This window comes from Geotrypetes seraphini, chromosome 5, assembly GCF_902459505.1.
Source record: "Geotrypetes seraphini chromosome 5, aGeoSer1.1, whole genome shotgun sequence".
Classification (NCBI taxonomy): Eukaryota; Metazoa; Chordata; class Amphibia; order Gymnophiona; family Dermophiidae; genus Geotrypetes; species Geotrypetes seraphini.
Window position 1 is genome coordinate 71678007 of NC_047088.1, and position 23382 is coordinate 71701388.

The 23382-nt window shown below is 43.2% G+C and overlaps 1 protein-coding gene across 2 annotated transcripts in view; it reads right to left on the reverse strand.

Moving 5' to 3' along the window:
- Positions 1 to 23382, reverse strand: part of TNMD (tenomodulin) — a 163730-nt gene that overhangs the window by 63931 nt on the left and 76417 nt on the right. For both annotated transcript variants that reach the window (XM_033946525.1, XM_033946524.1), the window contains exon 3: positions 22309 to 22449. In XM_033946525.1, the coding sequence (XP_033802416.1) occupies positions 22309 to 22449 (141 nt within the window). The remainder of the gene's footprint in view (positions 1 to 22308; positions 22450 to 23382) is intronic.

Below are 23382 nucleotides of genomic sequence, written 5' to 3' on the forward strand. Positions count from 1 at the left end.
TTCAGGGTCTAAGGGGATTACACATTGTAATTCTGGGTCTAGAGGAAGTACACATTGTAATTCTGGGTCTAGAGGGAGTACACATTGTAATTCTGGGTCCAGCGAGAGAACACACATTGCAAATTGTACTAAAGGAGTTCAAGTAGCCCAAACGGGAATACCCCCACAGGGTACACACATTTCCGAGTCTGGGATAGGAACACACTGTAGTTCTGGGTCTGGGGAGTCTGGAATAGGTGCGTGTTGTAACTCTGGGTCTAGGGAAAGTACAAAACATGCGAATAATGCTAAAGGTGTCCAAGTAGCTCAAGCGGGAACATCCCCACTGAGACGTAACAAACATACAACATGGAGGGCTATGTACGTAAATGCCCACAGTCTGGGAAACAAGATCCTGGAATTAGAAACAGAAATGAGGAATGCCGACCTGGATGTGGTGGCGATATCTGAGACCTAGCTCACAGACTCCCACGAGTGGGACATGGTCATACCCGGTTACAACTTGCTTCGCCAGGACAGGGAGGGAAAAATGGGAGGAGGTGTAGCATTATATACTAAAGATGACATTAATGTCACTAGAATCACAGATGTCCACTACACTGGGGAATCCCTTTGGGTAAATTTGGCCAGAGGGAAGGACAAATGCCTGTATCTTGGCGTAATATACAGACCCCCAAGACAACAGGATGACCTAGATATGGAATTAATCGGAGATATAGAGAATATCACCTTGCGTGGGGACACAGTATTGTTAGGTGACTTCAATATGCCTGATGTGGATTGGGACACGCTTTCCTCTGCTTCCGGCAGCAGCAGGAAGCTATTAAACTCAATGAAGGGAGCAAGACTCAGGCAACTGGTGTTGGAACCAACAAGGGATCAGGCAATACTGGACCTGATACTTACCAATGGAGAAAGTGTCACAGAGGTCTCAGTGGGCGACACATTGGCCTCCAGTGACCACAACATGGTATGGTTCAATCTCAGGAAAGGTTTCACTAAATCTACCACACTGACCAAGGTCCTCAAATTCAAGGACACAAACTTCAAAGAAATGGGAGACTTCGTTCACCAGGCGCTACAAAGCCAAGCAGAAACCGATAACATGGAAGAAATGTGGTGGACTTTGAAAGCCACCATACAAGAAGCAACAAACCGCTATGTTAAATCAGTAAGTAAACGGCGAAGGAACAATAAGCCACAGTGGTTCTCTGCGGTGATTTCGGACCTCATCAAGGAGAAGAAAAAAAGCATTCATCTCTTACAAACAATCAGGGAAACAGGACTCTAGGGAAGTCTATCTGGCCAAGTCAAAAGCTGCCAAAACAGCAGTTAGGGAGGCCAAAATCCGCATGGAGGAGTCTCTAGCGAAGAACACCCAGAAAGGAGATAAATCCTTCTTCAGGTATATCAGTGACAGAAATAAGAACTCAGGCGGGATAGTACGTCTTAGGAAACCAGACGGAGACTATGTAGAAGCGGACTCGGAAAAAGCCCAACTGTTAAATGCTCAGTCTTCACCCGTGAGGCGCCAGGACTTGGCCCTCATAAACAGACAAGGGTTGATGCAGATGACCCATTTAGTAATTTCGAGTTTACACCCAGCAGTGTCTACTGCGAGCTGTCAAAGCTTAAGGCTAACAAGGCAATGGGACCTGACAACCTACACCCCAGGGTGCTTAAGGAGTTGTGTGATGTCTTGGCGGAACCGCTATCCGCGCTCTTCAATCTCTCCCTTAGTACGGGTAATGTCATGTTGAACTGGAAGACGGCTAACGTCATTCCACTCCACAAGAAAGGCTCCAAGATGGAGACAGCAAACTACAGACCGGTGAGTCTCACATCAATAGTGTGCAAACTAATGGAAACTCTAATCAAACGCCAATTGGATACGATCCTGAATGAGGAGAATCTAAGGGATCCCCGTCAACATGGATTTACTAAGGGGAGATCCTGCCAATCCAACCTGATCAGCTTCTTTGACTGGGTGACAAGGAAGCTGGATGTTGGGGAGTCCCTGGACATCGTATACCTGGACTTCAGTAAAGCATTCGATAGCGTACCACACCGCAGGTTGCTGAGCAACCAAGATGAGTTCTATAGGATTGGGCGACACACTGACGAAATGGGTTGGGAACTGGCTTGGAGGTAGGCTTCAGAGGGTAGTGGTGAACGGCACCCCCTCCGAAATGACGGAGGTAATCAGTGGAGTACCGCAGGGATCGGTCCTGGGCCCGATCCTATTCAACATCTTTATAAGAGACTTGGTAGAAGGGCTGCGAGGTAAAATAACATTATTCGCCGATGACGCCAATCTAAGCAATGTAGTGGGCAAAAGCACAACAGACATAAATTCAATGTCCGACAACATGATGCACGATCTACTCCTACTGGAGCGCTGGTCTAGGTCCTGGCAACTCAGCTTCAATGCCAAAAAATGCAAAGTCATGCACCTGGGCAGCCAAAATCCATGCAAGACTTACACCCTTAATGGCGAGATCCTAACAAGAACTGAAGCAGAACGAGACTTAGGGGTGATCGTCAGTGAGAACATGAAGACTGCCAATCAAGTGGAGCAAGCTTCATCCAAGGCAAGGCAAATCATAGGTTGCATACGCAGGAGTTTCGTCAGCCATAAGCCTGAAGTCATTATGCCATTGTATAGATCCATGGTGAGGCCCCACCTGGAATACTGTGTGCAATTCTGGAGGCCGCATTACCGTAAGGATGTGCTGAGACTGGAGTCGGTCCAGAAAATGGCCACCCGGATGGTCTCGGGACTCAAGGATCTCCCGTATGAGGAACGGCTGGATAAGTTGCAGCTGTACTCACTCGAGGAACGCAGAGAGAGGGGGACATGATCGAGACATTCAAGTATCTCACGGGCCGCATCGAGGTGGAAGAAGATAACTTATTTTTCAAGGGTCCTGTGGCAACAAGGGGGCATCTGTGGAAAATCAGGGGCGGGAAACTGCACGGAGACACCAGGAAATTCTTTTTCACTGAAAGGGTGGTTGATCGCTGGAATAGTCTTCCACTTCAGGTTATTGAGGCCAGCAGCATGCCTGATTTTAAGGCCAAATGGGATAGACACGTGGGATCTATTCACAGAGAAAGGTAGGGGAGGGTCATTGGGGTGGGCAGACTAGATGAGCCGTGGCCCTTATCTGCCATCTATTTCTATGTTTCTATGTTTCTAATGCTTCCATAGAGCTTGTGTTAGTATTTATCATGTAGGGAGGGGTTAGCGTGCACTAATCTTTAGCACACGCTAAAAACGCTAGCACACCTTAGTAAAAGGAGCCCTAAATATTACTGATCAAATCTCAGAATTAACAAAGAAATGTTTTTATTTTTTGAGGTCTTTAAGAGCTGTAAGACATCTATTTGATAATAAGAATTTTCATACTTTGATTCATGCATTTTTTTACCTCTGAGATCGACTATTGCAATGTTATTTATGCTCGAATTTCTTTTGTGACTTCAAACATTATAAAATACTGCCATAAAGTTGTTAGGACATAAAAGCAAATTCGATCATGTAACACCATTCTTTTTGCAATATCATCGGTTACCGATCTCATATCATATTCAATTCAAAATCTTGATGTTAACACACAAAGCATTTCATACATTAGAACCTAGTTATCTGAATTCCTCAACTATTCCATATGTTCCATCATGAATGCTTAGGTGTCTTTACAAAACAATAGATTAGTTTTTCCATCACTTAATAGAATCAACTGGAAATTTACCAGATGTAATTTTTTTTTTTTTTTTTTGCACCAAGTTCTTGGAATAAACTTCCTAACAACATTCATCCTTAGCTGAATTTTAAAAACCTTCAAGACTCTTTTGAAAACTTTTTTTTTTTTCCGGTCAGCTTTCGGGTCGGACATTCCTAAAAATGATCATATGTATTAAGAAGGCACATTTTTTAAAAATTATTATTTATTTATCATATTTTCATTAACATATCAAGTATACACTTGTACAGAATGATAAATAGAAAAAGAAAAGATGCATTACCGATCGTAATGATCTAGCAAAATAATAGGAATTTGATAGCTTAACTTTAAACTCAAGTCCTCAATATAGGATCCAAGACATAGAATCAGCGAGCGAATTAATAACTCAAATAGAAAAACATAAGAAATCCAAAAAAAATCCATGAGTTAAGGAAGTACATCAAACTTCAGTAAGCACTCAAGTTGTCCCTGCTTTCAGTTGAGCCGCAGATAAGAAGCTTGTCAGATGGCTAGGGTCAAAAAAGACATATTTTTGAATTTGATATTGTATCACACATTTACATGGGTGACGAAGGAAAAAAGTCACCCCAAGAGCAATAACACCTGGTTTCATAATCAGAAATTCATGTCTACATTTTTGTGTGTCTCCTGCCAGATCTAGAAACATTTGTATTTTAAATCCAAGAAATTCCTTTTGTTTATTTTTGAAGGAAAGTCTAAAGTCTTCTTTTATCAAGCCACACTAGCGGTTTAATGTGTGTAATAGCACGCGTTAAACCACCGGCCGTGTTAGCCGCTACCACCTCCTCTTGAGCAGGTGGTAGTTTGTAGGCCAGCGCGGGGGTTAGCGCGTGATGAAACATCACGAGCGTTAACCCCGCTAGCGCGGCTTGATAAAAGGAGCCCTAAGTAACCGATTTTTATCTGGTGTTAAGGCTACTGTAAGAAAAAGTGTTGCCGCTGTCGCCACTTCCCTATCCGAGAATTCCAAGATCGATGTAATATTAGGTGATTGCTGATCGTCTTCTTGTGATTTTAATTGTCCTTCTCTTCTTATAGGTAGATAATACACCTGAGAAAATGGTGGCAGCAGATCCTCTGATATTTCCACAACTTCCATCATGTAGCGTTTCAACATATCTCTAGGTGGTATTGTCGCAACTCTAGGAAAATTAATCAATCTAAGATTATTGTTGCGAGAAACGTTTTCCAAAGATTCTAGTTTCCTTCTCAAAAAAAAAAAAAGAAGGCATATAGGTATTTTTATGTAGAGTGTTTTTAGAAGGTACACAGGCACCTTTTTTTCCTCCTCATTTGACTGCATAGGTCTCTCCTATACGTTATAGAGTTATTTTCCTTTATTGAATATGTATTTTTATTGTTAGCCATTGAGACCTGTTGCAAGCTTCAGCGGGATATTAAATTTTAATAAACATAAACACTGAAGATCACTTTTGGAACTCTAGGGGCCATAGTTTGCTGCTATAATCTTTTTTTTTTTTAACATTTCTATACAAATCCTCTCCATATATTATAGAGTTCTTTCTTTGTACTCATAAGCAGAAGCTATTAATTTTCCTCTCTTCACTATGCCACTTTCTTACCTTCCTCTGGCTCTCCAGCTTGAAATGGGATATTATTACAACATATTCTATAATGAACTTGTAATAAATTGTTACTAATGTAGTTCTTTTCCAGTTAAATCAGGAGCTCTTTATTACAGACCAATGGTGTTGTAGATTGCAAAGCAGAGCTGACAATTGGAATTATACCCAATGGGTGAGTGTTCACCTGCAATCTGATTACTGAGACACATATTTTATAAACTGAGAAACCCCCTCAGGGTTTAATAAATCTATAAAATTTTAAAGCAACATTTTTCATGCTTGTTAGCTCAAGAAGTGGAATATGGAAATAAAGAACCCATAAAACCAAATATAAAACTGGGAAGAGATGAAAATAAAGATAGCAGGCAGCAAGTTTAAAATTAAGTATAAAATCTTAACATTCACTTTAGAAGGATAAGAATGGAAATGACAGAAAGCATACCTAATTAAAATATACTTATATAAATACCAGATAATTTATTAACCAGTCACTGATTCATAAAATAGATCCTTTATGTAGATATTTTAAGGAGCCCTTTTACCAAACTGTGGAAAAAAGCGGCCTGTGAGCATTCTATGTGCTACGGCCATTTTTACTGTGGGTATAAAATGGCCTATTTTTTTAAAAAAATTTTCTATTTATGGCCATGTGCTAATTTTCCCATTAGCACATGACTATTAGCACATGAGCTCCTACAGCCACCTATTTTAAAGGCAGTAAGGGCTCACATGCTAACCATGTGCTAATTGGTTAGTGCACGGCAATACAGCTGTGCTAAATTATTAGCATAGAGCTTGCTCACTCTCTGCCACAGACTCTCCCGGTATCAACAAATATATATATATATATTTTTAGCACATGAGTAGCACATGCCGATGCCAAAATTACCACAGGATGCCTGAGCACACCCTCCAGTAAGGCATTTTTAGCTGTGGTAAGGACATGTTAATGCTTACTGCTGCTTAGTAAAAGGACCCCTAGGAAAGGGGGCAGTTGAAGTTTGTATGGGGCTGTGGCTGGGGCAGAATGGGGGAAGGGCCTCGTGTCCTCTTTCCCCCCCCCCCCACTAAATCTGGCCACCCTAATAACAGCAGACATGTAAGTGACTTTTAGTTAATGAACACATCTGGAATACTGCGTTCAGTATTGGTCGCCGCACCTCAAGAAGGACATGGCGGTACTTGAGAGAGTCCAAAGGAGAGCAACGAAAATGGTAAAAGGGCTGGAACACTGCTCATACGCCGAGAGGTTGGATAGGCTGGGGCTCTTCTCTCTGGAGAAAAGGAGACTCAGGGGAGATATGATAGAGACCTTCAAGATCATGAGGGGCATAGAGAGGGTGGATAGGGACAGATTCTTCAGACTGAAGGGGACAGCAAATACGAGGGGGCATTCTGAGAAACTGAAGGGAGACAGGTTCAAAACAAATGCAAGGAAGTTTTTTTTCACCCAGAGGGTCGTGGACACTTGGAATGCGCTACCGGAGGAAGTGATCAGGCAGAGTACGGTACAGGGATTCAAGCAGGGATTAGATGGATTCCTGAGGGATAGAGGGATCGTGGGATACTGAGGGAGGAGCTGGGATGTAACACGGGTGTAGGAAGTTAACCAGGAAATGAGTAAACCAACCTGGTCGTGCATGTGTAGACCGGAGGGCTAGGACTTCGATAGGAAGGCAGGACTTAAAGGGGAAACCAAGGTGGCAGGGGAGCCCCTTCTGATGATTCAGACAGGTCTTGACCTGTTTTTGGGCCACCGTGGGAGCGGACTGCTGGGCAGGATGGACCTGTGGTCTGACCCGACAGAGGCACTGCTTATGTTCTTATGTTCTTAACACTTATTAAACAGTAAGCGGCTGATTCTGTAAGTGGCGCCTGACGCGGCAGGTGCCTTGAAAAGTGGGGCCTGCTGCGTGTCAGTCATGGACAGGCACTGCTTACAGAATCGTTACTATCAAGGACCCTAGGCACTGGAAATGTAAGCCAGGGTTTTACAGGCCTACTTTTCTGTCACCTAGAGTCCTTGCAGAATTGTAGCCAGTGGCGCTTAGTGCTGCCGAAGTCTGGCGCTGTCCCCTAAACATGCTAACTTCTGTGCTTCAGTGCCACTAGGCACCATGGACTTGGGTGCCAGTCCTGGAGGGTGCATAGCAGTATCCAATTTTTTAAAAAAATTCATTTTAATTGTTTTGTTTTGTTTTAAATGATACGATCAATTATCAAACCAATTAAAACACTTGTTAGGCGCTGGCAGGCGCAACTAGCAACTTTCGGTGACTTTTTTGAGAATCCGGCCCTAACTGACTTACAGTAAAGCAGTAGACAATAATCTACTTTTCAAAAACTTCCAGATTTGAGTTTGACTGAGCCCAAGCATACGTATCAGAAGAGTGGATACCCATCAACAACTTTGCCTGGCTTCTGAGAAGTTTTTGCAAGGCATATGCTTATAGTTGTGCTTCACGATCAAAATGCCTTTGACAGATTCAATCAACAGGGAAACAGAGAGGAGATCTGCAAATGCCTTTCTCTCACTTTCACACCTCCAGGCGTCCAGACTGACTACGACTGACTTGTCACAGGCCAGAAATGGTTTCTCTCGTTATGTGGTAAAAGTGTGTTGGTTATGTCACAAAAAAAGAAAGGGATATTTTCCTAAAAATAAAAAAAAAACAACAACAACCCTGTAAGTCATATCTGAAGAAGTCCAAAAGGAGAACATGTTCTCTTAATAGAAGACATATGATAAGCCCTAAGTACTGCAGGTAGGGCTGGTCTCGGTTAGGGCACTGGTGTTTGACCTGGGGGCCGCCGCGTGAGTGGCCTGCTGGGCACGATGGACCACTGGTCTGACCCAGCAGCGGCAATTCTTACGCTCAGAATGTAGGTTCCAGGTCTGTGGGAGAACGCAAAAAAATAAACGTCCGCTGAAGAGCGGAAGACTGCTGAGAAGTGGGATATTCTGCTCAGGGACCTGAGCCATCACTAGGCAAGTGACAAATGGCAACAGCAGAACTGAGGACATGACTCAGAAGGTTCTCATTAACACAAATCAAGCCCCTTGCATTACCTGAAACAATTTCATTCAAACTGAAAATTCATTATTATTGCCAGTATGTCATTTCCAAGCTCCTGTGTGATGAATCATGTTGGTGCTTTGCCCATCTGTTATATTTATATCCTCTTTGCAATTCAGCAGCTTAGCTGAGTGTAGTGCTTAATCCTCAATCTGCAAACTAAATTGTTTTCTTTGCCTTGATAAGTGAAATCAGACATCGTTAGCAATATATTGGGGGAGAGCAAAGCACTTTGGGCTACACTGCACAGGCTGTAACCTTTCACCAAATGACACGTTCAGCGGAGGCAGCTCTGCCCTTGATAAGGCAGCAGGGACAGCAATATGTGTCATGGGTAGCAGCAACATTTAAGGCTTCATCTCATTATGGCCCAGTTATTGGATCTGATTAAGAAACTGAACTTGTTAGTGCAGGGTAGTCACTAGATTGTCTTAGGCAGTGTTCAAGTCCAAGTTAAAATCCCACCTCTTCGAGACTGCGTTCAACTCCTAACTCCTCTCACCTTGGTTCTGCATCCTCGACCCTATATATCAGGGGTGTCAAAGTCCCTCCTCAAGGGCCGCCATCCAGTCGGGTTTTCAGGATTTCCCCCAATGAATACGCATGAGATCTATTAGCATACAATGAAAGCAGTGGGGGAAAATCCTGAAAACCCAACTGGATTGCGGCCCTGGAGGAGGGACTTTGACACCCCTACTATATATCATGTCTGTCTGTTTGAGTTAAGATTGTAAATAGGGACCGTCCATTAAATGTCAAAATGTGCAGCGCTGCGTATGCCTTTCAGAAGTGATAAACAGTAATAGTAAAAGAGTACTTAAGTCAGGATTGTTGTGGATTCCTGATTTCCCTCTTAGCCTTGTGAGTTCACAAACTCACAAAGTGACAATTTTTTTCTTGGTCTTAAATTGAGTGTTAAAGGCCTCTGTATAAGACTCTGGTAAGACCTCATTTAGAATATTGTGTACAATTCTGGAGGCCGCACCTTCAAAAAGATATAAAAAGGATGGAGTTGGTCCAGACGAAGGCTACTAAAATGGTGTGTGGTCTTCGTGATAAGGCATATGGGGACAGACTTAAAGATCTCAATCTGTATACTTTGGAGGAAAGGCGGGAGAGGGGAGATATGATAGAGACATTTAAATACCTACGTAATATAAATGTGCATGAGTTGAGTCTCTTTCATTTGAAAGGAAACTCTGCAATGAGAGGGCATAGGATGAAGTTAAGAGGTGATAGGCTCTGGTGTAATCTGAGGAAATATTTTTTTACAGAAAGGGTGGTAGATGCATGGAACAGTCTCCTGGAAGAGATGGTGGAAAGAGAGACTTTGTATGAATTCAAGAGGGCCTGGGATAGGCACGTGGGATCTTTCAGCGAGAGCAAGAGATAATGGTTACTGTGGATGGGCAGACTAGATGGGCTATTTGGCCTTTATCTGCCTTCATGTTTCTATGTTTCTGTGACTATCCCCCTAATCTTAATATAAACGCCTAAATGTAATATAAACGCCTAAATGTAAGTGCTATTTGAGTGCTAAGATTATAGAATGCCACAATATGAGCACGGTCACTTCTCCTCACAAAGTCAGAACCACCTTAAAACTCATAGTCCCACCCTTAGAGGAAGTGACACAGAAGGCTAAAGTCAAGAGGGAATTGTCCAGGAAGTATTAAAGCTCAGTGCACTTCTAGGTTGAGGAGGCCCAGATGAAAGTGGCGACGCTCAATTAGATTTGTCTCTACCATCTGCATGTGAATTGCAACTGCTACAGTCAGGTAGGCCGAGTTCAATTTGGAACCTTGCAACTTTGGATTTTAATCCAAGTAACTGCTAAGTGCTAAAAAAAACTACACTGGTAACTCTGAGAAACCTGGCTGGAAATAGTGTTCTGCTGTACTGAGAGACAATGTATGCTGTGGCCAGTGGCGTCTTGGTGGGGGCACTGACACCCGTTCTCCTCTCTACCCCCTGCTTCATCTTGACTCCCCTGCCATGTGCATGTGCTCCTTCCTTTCCCTGTACCTCTTTAATTTTCCCGATGCGAGCAGCATCATGAACTTGCTGCCCACGTCGGTGTCAGCTCTCTCTCTGAAATCACTTCTGGGTCCTGCACCTAGGAAATGATGTCAGAGAGAGGGCCGACACCAACGCGGGCAGCAAGTTCATGATGCTGCTTGTGCCAGGAAAATTAAAGAGGTACGGGGTAAGGGAAGGGGCATGTGCAGGCGGCAGGGGAGTTGGGAAGGAGTCGGGGGGGCATAGAAGAGGGCAGGGACGGGTGCCACCGCCCCAGGTGCCATTCACCCTTGCTACACCACTGATTGTGACCCTGCTGAGCAAGCCACTGGAGATCCTTTCTATATCTATAGAACACTTATGAATTTCTTTCCCCTACCTGTGAACAGGACAGGACCCCTAGCTGATACTTATAATAAATAGTATTTTCTTTTACCTGAAACTGTTGTCCTGGCTCCAGGCTCACCCTCACTCACATTACCATGTAGAACAGGGGTGCCCAATAGGTCGATCGCGATCGACCGGTAGCTCGCCAAGGCAAAGAGAGTCGATCATCCAGGACTCCCTTTGCCTTGGCGATCTATCAGGCCGATCAATCTTCCTCTCCCCGACGTCAATTCTGCCGTCGGAGAGGAAGTTCGGGCCAACCAATCGCTGCCTGGTTGGGCGGAACTTCCTCTTCGACGGCAGAATTGACGTCGGGGAGAGGAAGATTGATCGGCCTGAAGCAGAGAGCATGGGGCGGCGTGGGCATCGGCTTTGGGGCCTATTATCCATTGATGGCATTTGGGTCCTGTTCCCCAATGGCAGCAGCAGTGGTAGTGGCTTGGGGAAGGGCAGGGAGAAAGAAAGAAAGGGGGCAGGCAGGGAAACAGAAGGAAAGAAGAGAAACAGAAAAAAAAGAAAGGGGGCATGAAGAGAGAAAGAAAGAAAGGTCAGGGAGAGAGGAAGAAAAAGTTGGGGGAGGGAATGAGGTGTGGAGGAGAGGAAGCATACAGACTGAAAGAAGGGAAGAAAGATTGGATGCACAGTCAGAAGAAGAAAGTGCAACCAGAGACTCATGAAATCACCAGACAAGGTAGGAAAAATGATTTTATTTTAAATTTAGTGATCAAAATGTGTCTGAATTTATATCTGCTGTCTATATTTTACAATATGGTCCCCTTTTACTAAACCGCAATAGTGGTTTTTAGCGCAGGGAGCCTATGAGCATCGAGAGCAGCGCTGGGCATTCAGCGCAGCTCCCTGCGCTAAAAACTGCTATTGTGGTTTAGTAAAAAGGGAGGGGGGTGGGTATTTGTCTATTTTTGTATGGTTGTTACTAAGGTGACAGTGCATAGAGTCATCTGCTTTGACCTCTTTGAAAAAACCCCGGAATAGGAATGATAATTAACAGTTCTATGCGTACAGTGTGCGTTGTGTTTTTTAAAAATTTATTGTTGGTAGATCATTTTGACTTGGTCATTTTAAAAGTAGCTCGCGAGTCAAAAAAATGTGGGCACCCCTGATGTAGAACATACAAGGAAAAATGAAGCATCCATGTGCATATGTGCTAGTTGGGTGCTAAGTGGTATTCTACAAACTTAAGGGGCAGTTCTATGCAGTGGTGTTTAAATGTAGGTTCAACAAAGAACATAAGAATTGCTGCTGCTGGGTCAGACCAGTGGTCCATCATGCCCAGCAATCTGCTCACATGGCAGCCCTCTGGTCAAAGACCAGCACCCTAACCGAGACTAGCCCTAACAGCGCATGTTCTTGTTCAGCAGGAACTTGTCTAACTTTGTCTTGAATCCCTAGAGGGTGTTTTCCCCTATAACAGCCTCCGGAAGAGCGTTCCAGCTTTCTATCACTCTCTGGGTGAAGAAGAACTTCCTTACGTTTATACGGAATCTATCCCCTTTCAACTTTAGAGAGTGCCCTCTCGTTCTCCCTACACTTAGCGCCAATTCTATAACAGCATTAAGGCCTATCCTGTTATACAGTAAAGGCATGATTCTATATAGGCCACCTAAAAAAATTGGTGCCAACTAGTGTGGCGCAAAGCGCGATTCTATAAATATTATGTGTACTGTATAAAATCACACTTAGGGCTCCTTTTATCAAGCCGCAGTAGCGGTTTAACGCACGTAATAGTGCGTGCTAAACTGCCGGCCGCGCTAGCCGCTACCGCCTCCTCTTGAGCAGGCGGTAGTTTTTGGCCAGCACGGGGGGTTAACGCGTGAACGCATGTTGAAAAGTCGCATGCGGTAACCCCGCTAGCGCGGCTTGATAAAAGGAGCCCTTAGTGCTGCCTAAGCAGTTAGACCGCTAGGTGCCCTAAATTTTAGGTGCACCATAGTTACGCCAGGGTTTTCTTGGCCTAAACGCGCGTACCTAAGTTAGGTGCAGTGGCACCTAAGTAAAAAGCAAATGCCTAACTCCAAAACACATGCACAATCCGCCCCTAACCATGCCCACTTTTAGGTAGGTACTGTGAACAAGGCACCTAACGGTTAGAGAATCACATCTAGCCAGTTAGCTACTTAACTGTCAAGTCAAATGAACGTCAATTATGGGGTCAATTATCAGCATTGATTGAGCCTATTAATCAATCCAGTTGGATGCCTATATCAGCTAGGCATGCCAGTATAGACATCTAACTGTAGGCGGACTTGCAATTCCCTCCGTTCGGCAACTGGAAAACCATTTTTTCAGTGGTAGCTCCAACATCATGGAACTCATTACCATCAACACTGCGGCAAGAATCTAACTGCTCTAAATTCGAATCTTTCTCTTCAAAGACGTGTACGAGATCTAGACCAGGACTAAGGCATTATTCTTCTCATTCCCGTTTGGTTTTTTTCCATCCCCAAAACTTTTTAGCTTTTTTAAGCAATGGAACCCCACCGCTTCCCTTCTGTTTCTAGTTTGTTTATTTTTTTTTGTATGATTTGTTCATTTTAATTAATTTTTAACAATGTATGATATAAACCACTTAGCAATGTAAAGCGGTATATCAAGCCTTAATAAACTTGAAACTTTATAGCAGGGGTGCCCAACGCGTCGATCGCGATCGACCAGTAGCTCAGGAAGGCAACTCGAGTCGATCGCACTCGTGTTGCCGTCCTGATCTACGGGCCGATCAGCCTTCCTCTCCAGTATTCTCCCTAGGGCCTTTTAGCTGGGTGGTCCACCCAGCTGTCATCTGCCGCTGCTGAACATTTAAAAAAAATACCCAAAAAACCGGCTTGGAGATTTCAGCCCGTAGCGAACTTATGCTCCGTGGCTCTAACGTGTGCGTTCCGGCTTACCTTCTCTTCCCTCCGAAACCGGAAGTTATGTCCGGGGGGGGGGGGAGAGAAGGGAAGCCGACACGCACATGTTGAGAGCCCTGAAGCAAGCGTTCGCTACGGGCTAAGGCGGGAGACAAGTAAATGAAGCATTTCCTCTTCTTGCTGCCGGGTCCTGCCTACTTTCTGTTTCCGCGAAGGCAGGACCCTGCAGCATTTCCCCCAACAGTTCCTCGCGATGCTGGTCGGCCGAAGCAGGGAGAGGTTGGGGCGGCGTCGGCTTTTGGGCGTGTTATTGGCGTCGGCTTTCGGGCCTGTTATTGGTGGCGGTTTGGGTCCTGGTCCCCGATGGCAGTTTGGGTCCCCGATGGCAGTGGCAGTGTCTTGGGGGAGGGCAGGGAGAAAGAAAGAAAGAAAAAGGGCAGGCAGGGAGACAGAAGGAAAGAAGAGAAACAGAAAAAAAGGAAAGGGAGGCAGAGAGAAAGAAAGGGCAGGGGAGAGGAAGGAAAAGTTGGGGGAGGGAATGAGGTGTGGAGGAGAGGAAGCATACAGGCTGAAAGAAGGGAAGAAAGACTGGATGCACAGTCAGAAGAAGAAAGTGCAACCAGAGACTCATGAAATCACCAGACAAGGTAGGGAAAATTATTTTATTTTAAATTTAGTGATCGAAATGTGTCTCAATTTATATCTGCTGTCTATATTTTACACTAAGGTCCCCTTTTACTAAACCGCAATAGAGTTTTTTAGCGCAGGGAGCCTATGAGCGTCGAGAGCAGCGCTGGGCATTCAGCGCAGCTCCCTGCGCTCTAAAAACTGCTATTGTGGTTTAGTAAAAAGGGAGGGGGGTATATTTGTCTATTTTTGTATGGTTGTTACTGAGGTGATAGTGCATAGAGTCATCTGCTTTGACCTCTTTGAAAAACCCTGGAATAGGAATGGTAATTAACATTTTCTATGCGTACAGTGTGCGTTTTTTTTTTTTTTAATTTTATTGTTGGTAGATCATTTTGACTTGGTCATTTTAAAAGTAGCTCGCAAGCCCAAAAAGTGTGGGCACCCCTGCTTTATAGAATTTACCCCTAATAGCGCAAAGCTGATTTGGCATGCTAACACTTAGGGCTCCTTATACGGAGCCGCGTTAGCAGCATTATCGCACGCACCTTTTTTAGTGCGCACTAACCCCCGCTCTAGCCGAAAAACTACCGCCTGCTCAAGAGGCGGTAGCGGCTAGCGCAGTCGGCAAATTAGCGTGCGCTATTACATGTGTTAAACCGCTAACGCAGCATGACAGCTTACGCCTGGTCAATGCCAATCTTAAGCTGTCACATCTAAATGTGCTTTGCAATGCATGCATCCGATACTGTTCTATAATGTAAGTGCATTGCTAGGTGGAACGCCCACTGGTACAACCCATTCATTCTTAGGCACTATCTTCTGGACTCTATGAGCTAGATTCACAAAGCAAACCGATCATGTACTGATCGGTTTGCGACCCCTTTGCGACCAGATTTCCCTCGGGCCCCATTCACTAACTTCTGCTGCGACCCGATTCGAATCCGTGCATGCACATGAGGAGAAACGCATGCAAAGTAGGCAGGGACACGATTCACAACACAAAATTCACGATCCAACTGGGCTGGCCGATCCACTCAAGAAGTGACTGCTGGGGAGCGGTCGAAAACATCTTTCCGACTCTCCTGCTCTATCGAAGCCCTGCTCTCTGCCCTGTCAGCCCCGATCTCCTGCAGTCCCGAACGCCTCCTGCAGCCCTGATTTGCCTGCCCCGAACACTGGTTTTCTCCTGCCCTACCCCAAATCTCTCCTGCCCTTCCCCATCCTGCAAGCCCCTGGATTTAACCCGCGGGTTTAAAGCGGGTTAAAACCATGGGCTAGCAGGTCTAAAAACTATAATTTAAAAAAAAGTTTAAAAAAATGGTTGAGGCTTGGACAGGAATGCGCATGTAGATGGTCTGCGCATTTGCGGGGATTGCACAACAGCGATCCATGCCAGCAGATGGGGGCGTTCCTCCGATCATCCCCCCCTCTGCATATGTTAGTTTAAAGAATTCATCGGACCTGCATGGATCGGGCCTGGATCGGGCCCGATCGGGCATGTTTGTTAATCCAGCCCTATATAGGTAATAAAAATATAGGCCCAGATTTAAACATGGATCTCAGATGTGTGCAAAAACTAATTAGTCAATTAGGTGCTAACAATTAATTATTGGAGTTAACTGGTACTAATTAAAACATATGCAAATCTGCTTATGCGCTATTCTTGCATTTCATGTTTGCTGATGCAGACCCCTGATGCAGGCTTCCTTGCAGAAACATGGCCGTGTCAAGTTCTCTTTATGTTATGTCAACGGTTCTTAAACCTGTCCTGGGGGACCCCCAGCCAGCCAGGTTTTCAATATAGCCCTAATGAATAGACCTGTCACCTCTATTATATGCAAATCTGCCTCATGCATATTCATTAGGGATATCTTGAAAAATCTGACTGGCTGGGGGTCCCCCAGGACAGGTTTAAGAACCACTGTTTTATGTTCTTGTTAATAAAAGATCTCTCATGGGTTGATAAGAAGAACCTCTTTTATTCAATGTCTGTGAGGATGATCCAACATGACTCCTGATACAGGCTCATTAGAGCTGAAACACAGACCATGTTGGGTAATTGGGCTATTGAGATTAATAAAGACTTTTTAAAGCACTCTTCTATCCCATGGTTAGACTATACTTGGAACTCCATTTTCTGTTTTGATTTGGCTATTTCTGTGGAGATCCAGTTTATTTGGTTTTCCTTGACCATTGTTCTGAGTGCCACAGGCTTGATTAAAAAGAACTTCAAGGTGTACCTGGATGAGTTGCCTGTACATGTTACATCTTATGAACTCCAGAAAGAAGCTACTTTTTTTTTTCTTTGGGGGGGTGGGGTGGGGGGCACAATGAGCATTAGCAGTGCATTTGAGAGACTGAGATCATACTCCATATGTCCTGGCTTAGGAGTGAGGCTCATTCCTGTCACATTATGCACAAAAGTAATTTACTTGGAGAAATTACCTCTGAGAAATTATCTTACTTACACCAAAGATTTGAAGCCTCATAGAAAATAAAAAGAAATGTAGTGATGTCATTTCATCAGCTGTTGCTGATAGACTCTGGCAGTCATTTTAGAAATCTTGCACAGCTTTTACATGTCATCACCTGAAATCAAACGTGTCATATGTGCAATTATGACTTGAAACGAGATAGACATATTTCAATACACTGCTGAAAGATCCTTTTGAATGTCCAACTGTTGTAAATTCTGAAAGGCCGTACAAAATTAAAAATGGATATACTACTGGTGTTTTAAAAAAAGCCCATCAAACTTCACTTCTCATTTTCTCTGTTTTGCATCAAATGCACATACGATACTTTTGCTGTCAGGTGATGATGTTGTAACCCCAGGTTGTGGTATTTGCGTAGGTGGCTGTCTAGAACATGGCCCATGGAATGGGACCAGGTATACAAATATATTTATTGATTAATCAGGACCAAGGCCAGGACTGAATTACTCTGGGAGGCTGAATAAGCAGTTCAAACTTAGTTGTTCTGAACCAATGGAATGTCCTTAATGAATAAAGTTGCATATAGGAGCAACAGTGGCAAAAGAATTAATAATGTGGCAACAGTTTCATTACTATTACAAAGCCACTTCTGTTTAAACACTAGTGCTGTTATCTCCTGCACTTCCAAATTTCTACCACAGGGAGTGGTAGGGTCAAACATAGTCCTCCTTGTTCTCACTGACTACTGGATGCATGAAGGTATGAACCCCCCCTTCCCACACACACACACACACACACACATACACATACTCCCCCAGTGGTCACTGACCCCCCTCCTACCCCCCAAAGATGTAAAAGAAACCGTATATACCAACCTCTATGACAGCTGCAGATAGTATGGGAAATCCTAATAGAGCAGCAAGCAGATATCTGAAGTAGCCAGGTAGGCAGTGTAGTAAACCATAGAGAGGGAGATGCTGGCCCATATCCCACCCTAACCACTACATTTATGGTGGAAAGTGTGAGGCTACAAAACCTGCTGTACTGCCATACAGGTCGTTTTCCTGACCCGACTTTTGGACGCCCTTGTGGAAATGTCTAACATCGGACTTAGACGTCCTATTGAAAATGTGCCTCCATGACTCATATTTCTGAGATCTACATTGATAAGGCATGTCTTAAAGGCTTTCCCTAGCTGGTGGATGGTCAAGTTTCAAGTTTATTAGGTTTTTATATACCGCCTATCACGATTATCTAAGTGGTTTTACAATCAGGTACTCAAGAGGCTGGGGAAAGTAAAACCTAAGACACTGTCCCTATGTGGTGTCTCTGCTTTAAAGTTGCAGGAGGACTCTGCTGTCATCAGATTTTCCCACTAATTATAATGGACACTCCTTTTGTTCTACCAAGCTCATGCAACTTACTTCCAGCTCACTGGTAGAGCTGCTAGTCTGCACCCAGGGATTGTGAAATCAAATCCCAGTGCTGCTCCTTGTGACCCTGGGCAAGTCACTTAATCCTCCAGTATACACTACTTTAGTCAGCTTTGAATCCCAAAGCCACAAAAAGGCAGTATACAAATTCCCATTCCCTGCCCTTCTCTGGAAAGAGTCAGAATCTGCACCTACCACTCACTAGTCTGCCTGTCTACAGATGAAGTCAGATTAGAAGTGTTAAAGAAACATAGAATCAAGATGGCAGATAAAGGCCAAATGGCCCATCCAGTCTGCCCATCCACAGTAAACAAGATCTCTTCTTCTCTCTAAGAGATCCCTCGTTCTTTCTTGCATTCAGACACAGTCTTTATTACCACCACTCTTTCCAGGAGACTGTTCCACGTATCTTTCTGTAAAAAAAGTATTTTCTTAGATAATTCCTGAGCCTATCACCTCTTAACTTCATCCTATGCCCTCTCATTCCAGAGCTTCCTATCAAATGATAGACTCAACTCATGCACATTTATGCCATATACTGTAGGTATTTAAACATCTCTCAAGAAAAAAAATAGATAATAACAATATTAAACAGATCCAAATGAAGAAAATAATGTTATTAGCCAAGTGGTGCCCACTGAAACACACATTTAATAATTTATGGAAGAAAAACCTCAACTATATTCAAAATCAAATGGCAATCCAGTTGGATTTCTAGCCGTTGAAATTATATATCACAGGCAAAAAAAACTCCACAGTAGAAAAATACAACTTTCAGCATGGGCTACACACCCACCACTGTGCACAGGAAAAAGAAACAAGAAACAATGCAAGATTTAAACATCTCTATCATATCTCCCCTTTCCCGCCTTTCCTCCAAAGTATACATATTGAGATAGTGGCAGTATCATTATTGCCAAAGTGGTTGAGCAGCATCGGATAATACCAGTTATTCTGTTGATGGTTTAAAGTTGAAGCACTGAGAATTCAGACAAATATGTCTCACTGCTGAATTCCTCGGGCTGCTACACGAGAATGACACAGGGACAAATGTGTTCCCATCCCCGCAGGATCTCAATATCCCTGCCCCGTCCCTGTCCTATTCCTGCAAGTTCTGCCTTAACCATACAAGGCTCAAATGCTTATGATTTTTAAGTGTGCCGAGGCTTGTGCAGATGAGGACCGAGCTTGCAGAAATGAGACAGGGACAGAGCTCGGAAAATGTGTTCCCCTGCCATTCTCTATGTAATGTTGTAATGTGTACAAAGTTTCCAATGAATGAGATGTGCCACTTTGTTTTGCCTTTCCATATAGAAATTTTCTGCCATCAGTCCTTCACAGTAACCATTTCCAGCTCTCATTATTATTATTACTACTACTGAATCTACAGATATCTGTTGTACCAGATTTTTCTGTTGGCTGTGACCTATCTTGTCTGTAATACACTGTCTTGAGCTGTTACTGTCAATTACTCATCCTAAAGTTTCAGTTCTATCTTTAATCATTCATATGTCGGCGGCTTCATCCATGTACAGCTCCAGGAGTAACAATTTATGTTTCCCCACTGTGTCTGTGCATGTGCCATTTATTTTGCCGTGTTTGCTGATCTAAGCAGTATAATGTAGGCAAGAATGATCTGTTGGGAAGTTGGTTATAATCTGCAAGTTATCAAAGTATGTTCTTTGCTTTCTCTTTTGGATCATCATTGTTATGCTGAGCATTTTATGCTTTTTCTCCTGCTTTGCACATTCTGTTTGTTCCATTTGTATACTCACAGCTGGATTCTCGCTCATTCCTTTTGCTCGTCGGAGTGCCTGTCCAACTTTAATCATGGAATAAATTCTGAATGCTTGCTTTCATATTTCAATACTTTTTGTGTGATTGGTTGTGTTGATGGGGGTCATTCTTTAACTAGTTGCTTTCATTTAGGTGCCCTGAGGCAGGAGTATAACCAGACAGCCAGACACCCAATTTTGGGTGAGCCTGATCCCAAAGTGGGTGGGCACGACAAACTTGCCCCCTCTGGCTCAACAGCTCTCCCTTCCCCTCAGATGTGGATCACTTAACTCTACTCCCCTGATACCCCCATACCTTTAAAGAATTTAGGTCTTTGCAGGCAACGAGCAGCAATTTATTCCCCTTGCTCATGCAGGCTCCAGGCCTTCCCTCTGATGCAACTTCCTGGTCCCATGAACAGGAAGTGGCATCAGAGGGAAGGCTTGGGCTAATGCAAGCAGAGAAAATATGCTGCTGGTGAAGAAATAAAGGATATAAAGGTACCAGCGGGGTTGGAGGAATAGGCCTACATTTCCTAGTGCCTAGGATCCTTTCAGAATCATGGCTAGTGCCATATAGTGATGTCGAAGTCCAGCACCACCCCTAACCATGCCCACTTCTGGGCTTCATTGTCACTATACACAGCTAGCTGCCAAGGATCTAGGCGCCAGTCCCGGAGGCCTTGTAGTGACACCTTTTTCTTTTGTAATTACTTTTTAATTGGTTTTAAATGACACGGTCAATAACCACGTTGTTTAGCACCAATTAAAACAATTAAGTTAGGTGGTGGAAGTATGCCTACTACCGCCTAGCTTTCAGCGACCCAATGAGAATCTGGGCCCCAATTTATAGTGCTTTTAATAGAATTTGGGGGTTGGTGCCTAGATTTTGGACACCTAACTTTTAATGCCACTAGGACTTGGACAGGAGTCAACAGCACCTAACAATAACAACTTTTAAGGCTCGTTTTACTAAGCTGTGCTAGTGGTTTTAGCACGCGCGCTAGACACTAACAAAGAGCTGGCGTTAGTTTTTCAGTGTAGTGCGGGGGTTAGCGCACTAATCTTCAGCGCGCACTAAAAACGCTACCGCAGCTTAATAAAAGGAGCCTTTAATGTCTTTTACAGTGCCTTTGAATGGAAAACCAGAAGAGGTTACTGTGGGTTTAGCCCAGAAGAGCACTTGGTTCCAATTCATCAACAAAAGAAACCCCCTTTCTTATGATGTAATGCTTGTTGAATACATAAAATGATGTATAAATTCATAACATGCTATCACCAGCTATGTAAATTTGTTCCAGTCTGACAGCATACTGTGTCACTTTGCAATGCCCTTTGCCAGAGACGGTAATGCACTTTGAGAATTTGTTAAATTCTCTTCTGTCCTGGATTCATATGTGAATTAGACAGTAAGGACAGCTATATTTTGTAAATGATGACCTTTATATAAGAATGACATTTTCTGAGGCAGAACAAACAGTGCAATAAAAAGAATAGCAGAATGAGAATGAAGCTAAGGGCAGAATGCATTAAATAAATTTGTTTCAAATCGGAGAACTAAAACGGACTCTGACAAAAAGAAAGTAAACTTTAGATATTGTCTTCAGAGCTGTAATTAGGAATTTTGGTTCGCAGAGCAGGCAAGAGTATTTGTATCTGACATGTTGTCATTTTGATCCCTTCCTCACCCACCTCCCTTCCTCCTCTGACTTCCTCTTTTCTCCTATCTTTCCCCATTCCTTCCAATCTGATCTTCGTTCCTTTTTGCTCTTCTCTTTCTCCTGAATTCTAGAAATAAAACAACAAAAAAAGGAAATACGGTAATACCTTTTTTATTGGACTAACTCAATGCATTTTTATAATGAACTTTTGAAGGTAACCCTTCTTCTTCAGATCAGAAATAAGCAAATGTTGACAAATATCAGTGTATATATAAGGAAGACATGAAAGGAAATATAAGAAAGTCTGAAGAAGGGTTACCTTCGAAAGCTCATCATAAAATGCACAGAGTTAGTCCAATAAAAAAGGTATTACCTTATTTCCTTTGTTTTATTTCTGTATATTACATTGGAAAGTGGACCAACATGGCCGTCACACCATTTCACTCCTGAATTCTAGTAAAGGTTAATTGTATGGAAATCTATCTCATCCATAAACTCTTCTAGGCTTTTCATCTGCTGCCAGTCCATTCATATGTTCCAGTCATTTTTTGACCCCCCTCTAGTACTTTGTATCCTGAGTAGTTATCCCCCTCTTCATGCCAAACTACAGCGATGACTGTTTTGTGTATATAATGCTAACACATTGTACAGGCTCCACCTTCACTCACATTTTTAAAGTCGTGTATCTCTACAACTTTATCTGTACCATTCTCCATCCAGAAAGTCTCTGTTCGGCTCAAAGGGGAGATTTCCATGAAAACTGTCATCTTCTCCCCATCGGAGAAAAATTTATATTCTGCATTGTAGATCTACAAAAACAAGAGAGAAACAAATTCTTACTGATCCAGAGTTATATATAGGTTGTTGTTTGACACTGCTTTTGCATTGTAGCTATGGTGCCAGATAATATACTAAAAAGCTGTTTTCTTCAATATTTGAGCTTTAGCTAGAAACATCTAACATCTTTTGGGCATTGAGGAGTACCCTCAGCCTAAGGGACCCATTCAAGTGAGTATGGCCTGATCTCTTGGTAGCTCTAAATTTGGTAATTACTTTTGTATTTCCAATCCATCTCAGCTAAAATGAAAGTCTCTGCACCAAGCTCTCTCAGGAATAATACTTTACATTCATAAAGCATTTTTCATTCACAGAAGATCCTGGTGCCTTTGCAATCTAATACTTCAGAAACCAGCATACTGGATGGATAGTCCTGGCTATGCATTTTTTTTTTTATCCTTGATTGCAAGGGATCTCCCAAAGTGAGGAGGGGAGATAGAAAATTTTTATTAACCAATTACAATTGGATAAACTACATGCAATGGAAACAAAATAATTTGATATGGAACTGTACCCCACTGGCAAACTTTGGGGTCCTTTTATTAAGGTGCGCTAACTGATTTAGCACACACTAAAGATTAGCATGTGCTAAATCAGTTAGCGGGCCTTAATAAAAGGACCCCTTTGATTTTCAGTCAACTGGAAATTCTAGTAAACACTTGTCAACTAGAATCTACTGATTTTACAGTAAAACCAGTAGAGCAACAGAACTGTAATGACACCCACAGAGACGGTCACACCACTCGTAAAGGTCCTTGAACCTGAATACCATCTCGCCAACAGACAAGTGCCTACCAGAATGCCTTCTTTGATCTATCAAAAGTAAAAAAACAACAACAAAAACTGCTGAGAAGATGGCATAATTTAAAATTCTCTATCATAGCAATTTTTATCCTTTTAAATTT